Genomic DNA, 11976 nt, shown 5'->3' with positions numbered 1-11976 from the left:
ATTGGCAATGCCAGCCCAGTACCTACCACCCCATTCCCAACCACAAACAGCTGCAGGAGCCAGAGTGTATGAAAAAAAGTAGAGTTTATTGCCACCTCTACCTAGATTTACACAGCGATGTCACTGCTCTGACAGTCTGACGTCAAAGCGGACGTCCCGTCCTGTCCCTTCCCCGCACGCTGCCGGGGCGCAGGCCGGCGGCTCCCTGAGAGCCCCATGGGCTGCAGCGCGTCCCCGCCGCTCTGCCCCGCGCCCCGCCGGCCGCCCCACGGCGCGGGACACGCAGCACCGCACGCCCCGGCGCCGCTCCGGGCTCGCCTCGAGGGCCCCAGCTGTGTGGGGACGGGCACGGCGGCCCCTGGGCAGCACCCCGGTGCCCGCTCGCCTCGTATCCGCGTGCGCTCACGCGGAGATGCGTCTGCAGAAGATACCCCAGCTACAAAACCCAGCGTTTCCTTGTAATCCCCACGCTGATGTGCGTGCAGCCATGCACGGCAATGTGCACGGCACTGGCGCTGCTGCTTCAAGTCAGCTTTGGGTTGCAGCAGGCTCCGGGGACACAGCGGTATCTCTTGTGAAGCAACCGTCTTCCTCCAAGCTCAGTCTTTGCCAGACAGAGACCCCCCTGCTGCACAGTGCAGCAAAGGCCCAGGGCTCAGCATGCGCCTTTTCCAAACTTGTATTCCCATGCGTGCGCCCAAGGCCCCGCCGGCATGTTGCAGGCTCCCAGGTTTCAGCAGAGCTTGTGGTTTTCCTCCCAGTGCGTGGTGGGGGGAGGCCGGCCGGCGTGGCGTGGGGGGGTCTGCTGCAGCCCCGCGTCTCCTTCGCCGAAGAGCATCTCCRTGCAGGAGGCAGCAGCTGGCTCAATGTCCGGATGGGCTTGCCCGGGGGGCACCTCTGAGCACCCCTGCGGGTGCCAGGCTTTGGCAGTCCTCCGTGAGACGAAGGCAGAAACGATTTTGCGGGAGATTGGAAGTAGAAAGAGTTCTGTGGCTCTGCCCACCCCGAGGACAGAGCCACCTTATACCGCAGAGCCCCCGGCGTGCTGAGCCGGGGCTGGCGCCCCCGGGCTCTGCTCCTGCAGGCTCAGCACCTCCGCGGGCAGCCGCGACTGGAACTTCTCCAGCTGCTCGGGGCTGGCGAGGGTTTTCAGAAGGCTGTTTTCTCGCTCCAGCTGGGAGTTTTTCTCCAACAGTTCTTTGATCTGYTCTTTCAGCACCTCCACCTCCTCTCGCACAGCGTACATGAGGTGATTTTTCACTAAGTCCTGCAAGAAGCCAACCAACAGCCCATTACTTCATGGTTAGACCCTTGGGACTGCTTCCCCCCAGCTCTGCAAGGCTCTGTCCCCCAGCCTCTTGCCAATCCAGAGCCAGCAGCAACCTCCGGCTTCTMCAAACCCTTTGGCCTCAGTGCCTCCAGGGGCTTTCTCCGTCCTGTACTTCCCCAACGGCAGCTCCTACTGCTCTTGGGACACACACTGCCTTTCCCCCATACCCCTCAGCACCAGAGGATCCGTCCTCGGCACCCTGTCCCCGCACCGTGCACTGAGCCGTGTCCGTGCACCGAGCCATGTCCATCTGGGCGCTGCTCCGTGCGCACTGCGGCGCTGCTGGAGCCAATGAGCTCTGCCAGCAGCGGGCGGCAGACAAAGGACCCCGGCCCCCCCTGCTCCTGGCCACCGCCGCGGGGACCCATCGGACACCCCGGGATGCAGTGCGAGGTCAGCTCACCATTGCCTGCTCGATCTTGTTGTCGATGGCTACCACACTGGCTCCAGAGGCACTGGAAGAGAGCGGAGAGGCAGGGCGGTCAGCAGCGTCTCCCACTTTCCSGGTCAGTCACGCTCCCCGCTCTGCACCGCGCTCAATGCACTGGGGACCGAGCATCACCCTGCACCGAACTGCAATGCAGCGGGGGCTGCAAGGCCACCAAGCCCCCCCCACACACCACAATGCACCGAGGGYCCCCCCCGGGCACCAAGAGCAGCGCGGCCGGCACCGGGGCTGCCCCTACCTGTTGTCGAGCTTCACGGAGACCACGTCCCCCCCGAGCAGGGAGGAGAAGAAGGAGATGGAGAAGTTGTGGAGCTGGTAGACAGCCACCTCCATGGGGGACTGGTAGAGGCCGGTGCTCATAGCTGCGGCGGTGGCGCGGAGGGCTCTGCGCACTGCGGCTCCGCGCTACCGCCGCCCGCTATAAGGGCGGCCCCACGTCACGGGGCGTTACCGGGGGCCGAGCCGGGCCGAGCCGAGCCGAGCCGCCTCCTTCGCCGCTGCCCCCGGCCCGGCAGCGCGGCCTGCAGCTCTGCACCCCGCACCTCGCTCTGCAGCCCCGGACCCCGACACAGCAGCCCTGCACCCTGGCACAGCACCCAAGTCTGCAGCTCTGCACCCTGCACCCCGGCACTGCACCCTGCTCTGCAGCCATAGACCCCAACACCACATCCCCACACCCTGGTACAGCACCCAAGTCTGCAGCTCTGCACCCTGGCACTGCACCCTGCTCCACAACCCTGGACACCAACACAGCATCCCCACACCCCACACCCTGGCACAGCACCCCAGTCTGCAGCTCTGCACCCTGGCACAACACCCCAGTCTGCAGCTCTGCACCCTGGCACGACGCCCCGCTCTGCAGCCCTGGACCCTGACACAGCAGCCCTGCACCCTGGCACAGCACCCCAGTCTGCAGCTCTGCACGCTGGCACTGTGCCCTGCTCCGCATCTCTGCACTCCAGTGCTGCATCCCAAGCCCTGGCACACTGGTCTGCAGCACAGCACCCTGGCTTGCAGCCCTGCACCCCAGCACTGCACTTTGCTGCCCTGCACCCCAGAGCAGCATCCCTACACCCCGCTCTGCATCGCTGCATCCCTGTATGGATTCCTGCATCCACTGCACTCCTGTATGCAGCCCTGCACCTCAGGGCAGCATTACTACAACCCAGCACAGCAGGGTCTGCAGCCCTGGACCTGGGCACAGCACCCCGCTCTGCAGCCCTACACCCCAGTGCTGCAGACCCTGGCACAGCACCCCCATATAGCACCTCAGCTCCCTCCGCATACCCTCCGCAGCTCATCTCCATACCCCCCTATGCCTCCGTGCTCTCACCCTGCATGCGGGGGCTCAGCACTGCCATCCTGCACCACAACACGCCCCTTTGGGACTGCACTCCCAAACTGTGCACCTCTGCACCCAGGCCTGCATCGCCACTCTCCTGAACCTGAGTCCTGGCACGCCGTGCATTCCCAGCACTCTTCTGCACTTTCTCCATTTCCTGCATTCCCTTCATTCTTCTGCACCCCATTTCATCTGCAGACCCACATAYCCGATCATGCCAGGGGCATGGGGGAGTTGCCTGCAGGCATCCTTCTGCAGCCTGCAAGGCAGCTCTTGTGACTGCCACTTTGGGACAAAGCAAGAAGGCAAAGGGTCATGCCGGGGGCTTGCAATTTGGGGTGCATGTGCTGCAAGGGACCCTGAGACCTTGATGGGACTACAAATACTCTCTCAAGGGGAAAAGCAATCGGTGTGCAAAGCAACAACAACAACAACAACAAACGCAGTGCAAAGCAAAGAAAAATCGCTGTGCAGAACAAAAAAAAATCGCTGTGCAGAACAAATAAATAACCGCGGTGCGAAACGGAACGCGGCCTGGACCCGAGTACAAACAGCCCCGCCCGGGCCAGCCTTACATAACCCGCCAGCAAAACATGTTTGCGCCGCCCGGCCCGGAGGAGGCCGCCCCCCGGCGGCCAGAGGCGGGACTGCAGCGGGGACCCCCCCGCGCTGCTGCTCTGGGGCCGGCAGGGAGGCAGCTCTGTTTGGGGGACAACCAAGGCGAGCTCATCTTCTCCATCCCCCCCGGACCATGGTGACAACGCTGGATTTGTCCTTGCCGCACAGAGCCAACATTGGCCTGGCACTCGGATGTGATCCGCGCCGCCAGCTCCCAGCCTTATCTCTGCCCTCTGGACCCCGCTGGACTTTGCTCAGTGCCCGGCGTGCGTCCCTGCCTGCTCCCTCTGCCCCCAGCCTTGCAGAGCTTAAACAAGGACAGCAGCGATGCCAAGCACGGCCACGGCCCCGTGCACCCGCATCCCGGACGCGCCAGGGCACAGCCTCAGCCGAAGCGGCACAGCCAGATTTCCCTTCACTTGCTGGGATGCAGGAGCACCAGCTTCCTGGGAAGGAAGAACGCCAGCCACCGGGCAGCACGACTGGGCACCTCCCTGTGCCCTGCATGCCCTGCCGCACCCCCCTGAATGCAGGCACGTGGTGGCATTTCGTGCCCAAGCAGCAAAGGGTGCAAGGACTCAGTGTGGGACGGTGCCCTGCGACATGCCTGGCAAGGAGTGGTGCAGCCTGGCACCTTCGGGACCTCAAAAACACACGCATGGGATGTAGAGGGAGATCCTCCCGCCTTGCATCCCTTCCAGCACCCGAGACCCTTTTCCCCCTCKTTGTCCCTGCAGACGTGGCACATGTCCCTACTCACCAGTCCCTCCTCCTGAAGAGGCTGGGGGAGTAGGGCGGCGGCAGGGCCATGTCGGCGCCCCGCTCCGCTCCGTGCTGCAGCCGCGCGCCCCGGGCAGCTCTGCCSGGCACAGCTGGGTGTCGGGCACCGTGCGGGCTCCGAGCGCGTCCCCGCGGGGCCAGGAGGGGCCGCGGGCGCGGGGTGCACCCGCCGGGCGGGTGACCTCAGCGGCGCTGAATCGGCCCTTTCATGACCGCAGGGACCGGGTGCCACCCCGAGCCGCGTGGGTGCCGGGCCCGGAGCGGGCGGGCGGCCCCCGCTCTGCGGGCAGATGAAAGCCGCTCTGTGCACGCTCATCCCCGCGGCGGCCGCTGTGGGCAAGGGGGTGGCCGGGCCCTCTGCCCCTTGGCTGGAGCACCCCGGGGTGCCCAYGCCAAGAGGCGCTGGGACCAGTGCGAAAATGAGCGGAGGTGAGAAAATCCYGGCTCTGCTGTCCCAGCTCTAGCAGTGCAGCCTGCTCCAGCAGCAGGGAAATCAGCGCAGGATGTAGGGACTGAGATACAGGGACCGAGTCATGTGCTGGCTCTGCCCTGCACGGAGGTGATGGGCTGTGCTCCACACTGCCCTTGTCCCTGMGGAGGAGCTGGGATGAGGGCAAGGCCGCTTGGCATGAGCATCCATGAGCTGAAATCCCTCCCTGGCAGCAGGATTGAGCGGAAAAAGCGAGCGAGTGAGGGAATTGGGGGCTTCCCAGCTCTGCCATTGCCCCAGCGGCTGCCCGTGGCTGTCACTGCCCTGTGGCCGGGGTTTACTGGTGAGGATGCTGAGACACATCCAGGCCAGGGATGTCCTTCTGGGATGCAGGTGCACGAGGCTCTGGATATTTAGGGGTGCAGCCAGCTGAACCCCCTTCACCTACCCCTCCTGGAAGGATGTCTTTGGGAGGCATGCAAGGACCCRTGTTATGAGTGAGACCTCCAAGGAGCCACGGGGACATCCAAGAACTGCTCTCAGTGGCGTTTTCCAGGAGTCCCAACCCCCAGCTCTCCTCTCTTAGCGCTGGCCAGCACCGCACATCTGGAGCAGCAACAGCCCGACGAGGCGCTGAGCAGGAAGGGATGTGGGGCAGCGGCTGCACGGCCTCCAGCTGCGCCCCGGGCGGCAAGGGGCCCTTTCCCAGCCCCCCGTGGCCCCGGCACACGCTTTTCCCAGTATGCTGGCCCTGTTCCAGCCAGATGAGCTTCCTCTCCCACCACTCCCCTTTTAGGGACACTAAATACACCAGCTCTCACATGCCTCTCTCTCCTCCTGCAGCCCCTACGACTGGGTGCTCAGCTCCAAGGGGTGGCAGGTGGGACACATGTCCCAGTGCTTCCTGACCCCTGCAGTCCAGCCCCATGGTGGCAATGGGAGCTGCAGGAATTGCTCGTGATGTTGGGAGGAGTCCCCTGCTTCCCGCTCCCCCCYGTCCCAGCTCAGGGCCCTCTCTGCTGCTCAGTGGCAGCATTTCTGCCTTGCTCCCTTCCAAGGACTCTGCTCAATGGGAGGAAGGCCCTCTCRAGGGCCCGAGGCGTGGGAAATGTTTCTCGCCTGGCTGCCGAGACACTGCAGAGCAAAAGGGGAAAGGCATCGAGCCAAAGCTGCCCAGGCCGCTCAGCAAAGCCGCATCTCTGGCTTGCAGGGTCAGCGCGGGGAAGCGTAGCGCAAACGTGCAGCTACAAAGCTCTGGMATCTGCAGCCCAAAATTCTGCAGCCGTGGCCCTGCTGGCCCAGGTCGCTGAGAATGTCCATGTTAGAGCTATGGAGGAGYGGCTGGGGACACCGGTGACAAGCTGGGCATGTGGACTCACATCTGGGAAGGGCCAGGTGTCCTCAGGAGGGTGTCACCTGGCTCCCTATGCAGCCAGGAGATCTGAGACATGGGGACCGGCTTTGGGCCCACTGGAGCATTGGAGGGCTCACAGACCTCCCCGAGCTCCTGCATCTTGCCTGCCAGGCACGCCGGTGGCACTGGCACGGATTGCGGCCCAGGGACTCCTCGGAACCTGCGGAGCTGCGCGGYGGGAGGAGGGAGGCAGCTGGCAGCCGCCCATGTCCAGCTGTGGGGCGGCCCGTTTCCTCCGATAACGGCGCTTGGCAGTACTCCCAGTCCCGGCTTTGCGGCGCGCGCACACCCCAGCGCCGGCGGCCTGCTCGGAGCGGCACTTTTCCTTTCCCTCTCTAACGCTGCCGCTGGCCCCGCTCTTGTAGCCACCGGCTGTGCAGCCGGAGTCCCCTCGCTTGCCCCACGGTCAGCACCCAACAAGTGTTTCCTACAGAGGATGCTCACAGAAGAAGTCCCAAGGCGTCTGCACAAGGAAACCTCGGGGCTGTTTCCCCAGAGGAAGGGGGCCCTGCGGAGACACGTGCCCCCCAGGATACCTCCCCTTGCTCTCTCCGAGGCGCTCGGGCTTTGCTTGCTATTGCTGGGCAGACAGGGCTGCTCACAGCYGCCCCCTCAAAGCCCCTTCCCACATATGGGAGCAGGCACCGCTCGGCCAGGCATGAGTTTGTTGGGGCTCTGCCGGCGCACAAGCTCCAGTTAAGGTCAGGCAAGGACGCGTGCCAGAACTGCAAACTTTCAGCCGAGCCTGTCATTAATCCCCCTGCCTGGCCTTTGAGAAGCATCCTGGGCATCCTGGAGCAAGGACGTTTCGCGAAGACTGCTGCCCTGCTGACATTTGGGGACAATAACAACGCGAAAGGCAACAAGCCGTCGGCGGGACGGGCACCTGCGGCCATCCATGTGGCCTGTCTGGGCCGCCAGACGCCGCCTGGCACCACGTGCCAGCGCGCAGGGAATGGCTCAAGGTTATTTGTAGCTTCTGAGCAGCACAGAGTTGTTCGGCTCGGGGCCTCAGATCTGTCACCCAAGGCATTCTGCAGCAAAACCCCTCCAATATATATGTGTATATATATATATAAGTACATAAACACGCGCTGGGGGATTCTCCACAAGTGGAGGGCTCATGTTTTTTCATTGCAGGATAAGCCAAGTCTTGCTCAAGGCTGTTCCTAGCCGGCGGCGGCAGAGCTCCAGTGCCCCGGGCAGCGGAGGAGCCCGGCTGCTCTTTGCAAGCTGCTTGGGCTGCACCGGAGCGGGACGGGCTGTTCTGCCCAGCACAAGAGCAGCTTTTCAAGCCCTTCATGCCCAGTGAGCCGGAGCTAAAGCCTGGAGCGCTGGATGCGGGTCACTGTCACAAGCGGGGTTCGGGGTGCATCCTGTGCCGTGCTGCCGGGGACCGTGAGCTCGCCGACACTTTCCTGGTGCTCGGATTGCACCTACCCAGCATGCTGGCCACCAGCCCAACAGCTCCGGGCTATGGGTTTCACTGGGGTTTAGCTGGCTGTGCCAGCTGCCCGTGGCCGAAGGGCAAAGCCTTGCAGCCAGAGGCACCTCCAGCACTGTGGAGGAGAGCTGCTGAGCGCAAAGGCAGCTTAGGGAGCCTCCTTTCTGCAGAGAGCTGGGCCTGGGGGTCCCAGCAGGGTGAGGCAGGCGGTGGCGCTGGAGGGATGTGCGCAGGGTGGCGTGGGTGCTGTGGCCAGGGCAGCCCTGCAGAGCCCAGGGTGCAGCTTGGGCGCCATGGCCAGCCCTGCAGAGCCCAGGGTGCAGCTCGGGCGCCGTGGCCGGGGCAGCCTGCAGAGCCCAGGGTGCAGCATGGGCGAGCTGCGCGGCCGCCGGCAGACCCGCCTCTTCCTCTGCACGCTCAGATCCAGCCTCCGCGGGGCTGCACATGTTGCCCATGTGCTGCTCCAGGCCTCCCTCCCCCTCGGCTCCCCGGGGCCTCCTCCACCAATCTGCGCTCGGCCCAGCCCTGCGCAGGCACCGCCGGGTTGAGTAACAAGAAGGGAGCTGCCGCTCTGCCCGCCCGAGCTCRCAGCTTCCCTGCCCTGAACCTCCATCTCTGCAAGGAGATGTCTGTGGGATGTCTGCGATGGAGAGCAAGGGGGGTGCAGGGAATAGGTCTGTGCCTGGTGACCCACCACCATTTCGGGCAAGGGGAGGATTTGGGCACCCTGAGCTCAGCTTAGCCAAGGAAGAGGTCTCCAGCGTGCCCAGCATCCATAAGGCTTGGCAAGGCAGGCTGCAAAGCAGGGCCCACACGCAGCTCTGCTCCCCAAGAGCAAAGCGAAGGAGTCCCATCCATGCACTGCTCCAGGAAGGGAAGGGTCATTTCCAGAGCCTTGTGGGAACTGGGAGAGGGCACCGAGCACAGGGAACGCTGCCCCGGCCGAGCAGTCTCACACCCACACCTCTCTCACGCTCACACATGCTCCTGCACACAGCCCCTGTCCCGGTCAAAGCCGCCTTGTTGGTGGCCGGCCCACTCTCCGGGCTGGAATGTGCTCCCCGGCCCTGCTGCCCTTTACACGCTGGCTCCCTCTCCTTCTCCTGACTTGCTGCGGCCAAACAGTGTGAGATGGATGGGAACAAGTGGTGCCGTGGCGTGCTCCAAATGCCACCCGGGCACCGCCTGCCCAGGGCGCTCTGCTTGCTGGCCTGACCCTCTGCTGAGGAAACTAGTCCTGCTTGGCTTGGCTTGCGCCGTGTCGTCCTGCTTGCCCAGCMCAGCCAGGTGAGGGGTGGCTGAGATCTGGGGGCTGTGTGTGCTCACAGCCCCAGCTGTGGGCAGATGTGGGTCACTCCCCTTAGCAGAGAGGGGCCCACCAAGCATGGCAGTAAGGAGTCTCCCCGCACTTGGGGCTTTCTTGCTACGCTGGCTTCTCTGTGATGCCCAGGCCTCCTCTAGAAGCAGGTCATAAGGCTRCGTGGAGGAGTGAAGCCCTTTTCAAGCAGGATCTTAGATACTTTCCTAGCAAAAGGGTTTCCTGCAGGAGTGTCAGCCCTGGGTGGTCTAGATCATCTACTTCTTGCACCCCTCACAGCATCCTCGCTGTGAGTCAAGAGAGAGGAGAGACAAGTACAGCCCGTCCAGCAGCACGCACATCCTCCTGGACCCCCCAGCACTGATCCAGCCCCATTACAGTGCTCACAGCTTGAGCAATCATGGACCGAACTATCTCCAATGCCCCTGGAACTAGACCTGGGTTCCAGATCTGCTTGGTCTCCCAAGCCATACAAGACTTTGGCCATGCACGAGTCAAGACCTCCTCGTCCCATACCAGTGTTAAGAGCRCATCAACACAAACCCTCCTGGGCTGCCAGTGCCGGCAGCAATGGGGCCCTTATCAGAGCTGTTATCGGGGTGTTCCTCCGGCACCCACAATCCCCTGCTTTTTACGCTATCGCCTCTTGGGTATCTTGGCTCATTCCCCAGAAGGAGAAAGTTCAGGCTGGAGCAAAACAGCAGCAAACACAGGCGTTGRCACACTTGTCCTCAGCACCTGGGGCAGTGCCCCCAGCCTCCATCAGGAGAGGGGACATCATCCAAGAAGTCTCCAGCCCAGGTTAGCAGCAAGGTGTCTGCAAGCACGGGCTGATGGAAGGATGCTGCTCTCCAGTGCCTGCAGGTCACTGCAGAGCTGCTTGGTGACCATGGGGGTGTCTGTGCTCACTTCAAGAGCAGGCAGTTTYTGCCTCCACTGCCTGCCTCTCACCCTCGGACCCTGTCACCGCCTTCCTGGGGGGCCACCTGGGTGCCTGGCTCGTGCCCTCTAGCCTGGCAGCCAGCACTAGGGATGGTGCCTTGCCTCCCTCCCACGCCTGCTATGCCAAGTGCCCGCGGTGCACCGGAGCAAGGGGGAATCTCTGCATCTCCTGCTCCCGTCCGCGCCTCGGCTGGGCGGGTTGCAGCCCAGAGCCGGCTCTGCCTCTCGCTGTGCAGCCGGGCGCCCGGGCTCGAAGCCGTTTGCTTTGGCCGACAGCCTGGCTCCTCCTTCCCCACCTGAGAGGCAGCTCCGAGTTATGTAAGTGCAGGAAGAGCGTCTCCGACGAGAAGGGCTCTGAGCGAGCAGCCTGCTCGGCGCGAGATGCTGGCTTCGCAGAGGAGGCGTGGGCACGCATCCCGGGTGGTTGCCCGCGTGGAGCGGCCACGTGCGTGCCCACCTGCCTTGCTGCGCCGCGCAACGGGAGCAGACGCTGCCCCAGGGGTGGCCTGCGCGCAYGTGCACAGCCCAGGAGGGTGAGCGAGCGAGCGTGCCTGCAGGTGCAGGAAGGGGAGGAGATGGTGCCATGTCGAGCTTTCCCCCCATCAAGCCTGGGAGCTGCTGGCCTCCAGCACAGGGTGGCCACTGTGCACCTCTCGAGCTCTCTAGGGTGGCCGCTAGCTGGTCACCAGGGTCAGTCCCCTCCCAAAGCTGCAGCCGGGAGTGCAGGACCAGAGACAGCTCTGCCTCCCTCCCAGGGCCTGGGGTCCCCCACCTCACAACCTGAAATGCCTGCACAGTCTCCTGGATCCCCTGGATCTCCTCTTGCATGGCTCCATGCACTGCACTGTGCTCGAGAGGCACGCAGCCCCAGCCCACAGGAGCCTTCTCCAAGCTGAGCCAACACAGCTGCAAGGGCTTTCAAGGGCTCGGAAATGCCACCCTGGCCAAATCTGCCACTAGTCAATACATGCCAGGGAGAGGCACAAAAGCTGCTGAAAGCAGGACCTAGCAGCAGAACTCTTGGATTTGCTCCTCAGCTTCCTTCTAACTCTAAGAGGTAGCATCACGGCTGTTTCCTGAGCGACAGGCAGCCCGTCTCCTTGTGAGATCTCCATGCACAGACAAGAGGAAGCTGGAAAAGATGAGCATAAGGTCCAGGGGCCAAGACACACACCCAGAGGCTGCTGTTCTTCCTTGGGCACACGGGGCACCAGGGAACAGAGGAGCACCATTGATCACAATGCGTGCAGAGCCATCCGGACCTGCACCCAGGGAACATACTGGCACCACCCATGGTCAGGGGACGGGGCTGCCTGCCACACAAGGGAGCCCATGCTTCTCCTCACCTAGTGCCCCTCTGCGCTGCCACTGCTACCTGGCTGCAGAGTCCCAGAGCCACTCCTGCCACTGCCAGCTCAGGGTCCCGCAGGTCCCACATCTTGGCCCCGCACTGCTCGCCACGAGCCCCYGAACACTCAACCACCCCAGGCCTGGCTCCAGAGGCGTCCCTGAGGACCTGCCAGTTGCACCCACCTGTGGAAAAGTAGGAGGATAGAGAGCAGTGTCTGGTCAATGTTCCTGTTGCAGATGCCCTCGTTGAAGAGGTAGCAGGGGTCCCGCACGACGGGCTCCAGTGAGTCCTGGCGCATGATGGAGCTCAGCTTGTCAGTGTTGAGGTTCTTGCGGACCAGCTGCTCCTGCAGCTGCCGGAAGCTGCTCACGGTGGGGCTGCCCAGGTTGTTGTTCTCGCCGCCGGCCCCCTCCTCCAGCCCGCTCCGGTTGGCCAAGTCGAGGCAGCAGCTGCAGCAGTCGAGCCCCACGGGCGAGCGGCACTCCTCGGCGGGCGACGAGGACATCCCGGGCCGCTGCTCCGCGCTGCCACGGCCCTGCGGGGCCGCCTTGCGCACGGC

At 63.9% G+C, this 11976-nt stretch overlaps 1 protein-coding gene across 3 annotated transcripts; it reads right to left on the bottom strand.

Annotated features, from left to right (window-relative positions):
* Window positions 1-435: 435 nt before the first annotated feature.
* On the bottom strand, window positions 436-11933 carry TSC22D3 (TSC22 domain family member 3). 3 transcript variants are annotated; one of them, XM_026039103.1, is made up of 3 exons: window positions 11600-11933; window positions 1734-1785; window positions 436-1267 (listed from the first exon to the last, which is right to left on the bottom strand). In XM_026039103.1, the coding sequence occupies exons 1-3, from the start codon at window positions 11920-11922 to the stop codon at window positions 1022-1024; spliced, it is 621 nt and encodes a 206-aa protein (XP_025894888.1). In that variant the 5' UTR covers window positions 11923-11933; the 3' UTR covers window positions 436-1021. The 3 variants fall into 3 exon arrangements, with proteins under 3 accessions (XP_025894888.1, XP_025894890.1, XP_025894889.1); XM_026039105.1 differs by lacking the exon at window positions 11600-11933 and adding an exon at window positions 4499-4566; XM_026039104.1 differs by lacking the exon at window positions 11600-11933 and adding an exon at window positions 2017-2175.
* Between the last annotated feature and the right edge of the window lie 43 nt (window positions 11934-11976).

Source organism: Nothoprocta perdicaria, unplaced genomic scaffold, assembly GCF_003342845.1.
Source record: "Nothoprocta perdicaria isolate Ctin4 unplaced genomic scaffold, notPer1 scaffold_22, whole genome shotgun sequence".
NCBI classification, from domain to species: Eukaryota; Metazoa; Chordata; class Aves; order Tinamiformes; family Tinamidae; genus Nothoprocta; species Nothoprocta perdicaria.
Note: the sequence above shows the minus strand (reverse complement) of the source record. Positions and strands in the feature narration are given on the sequence as shown.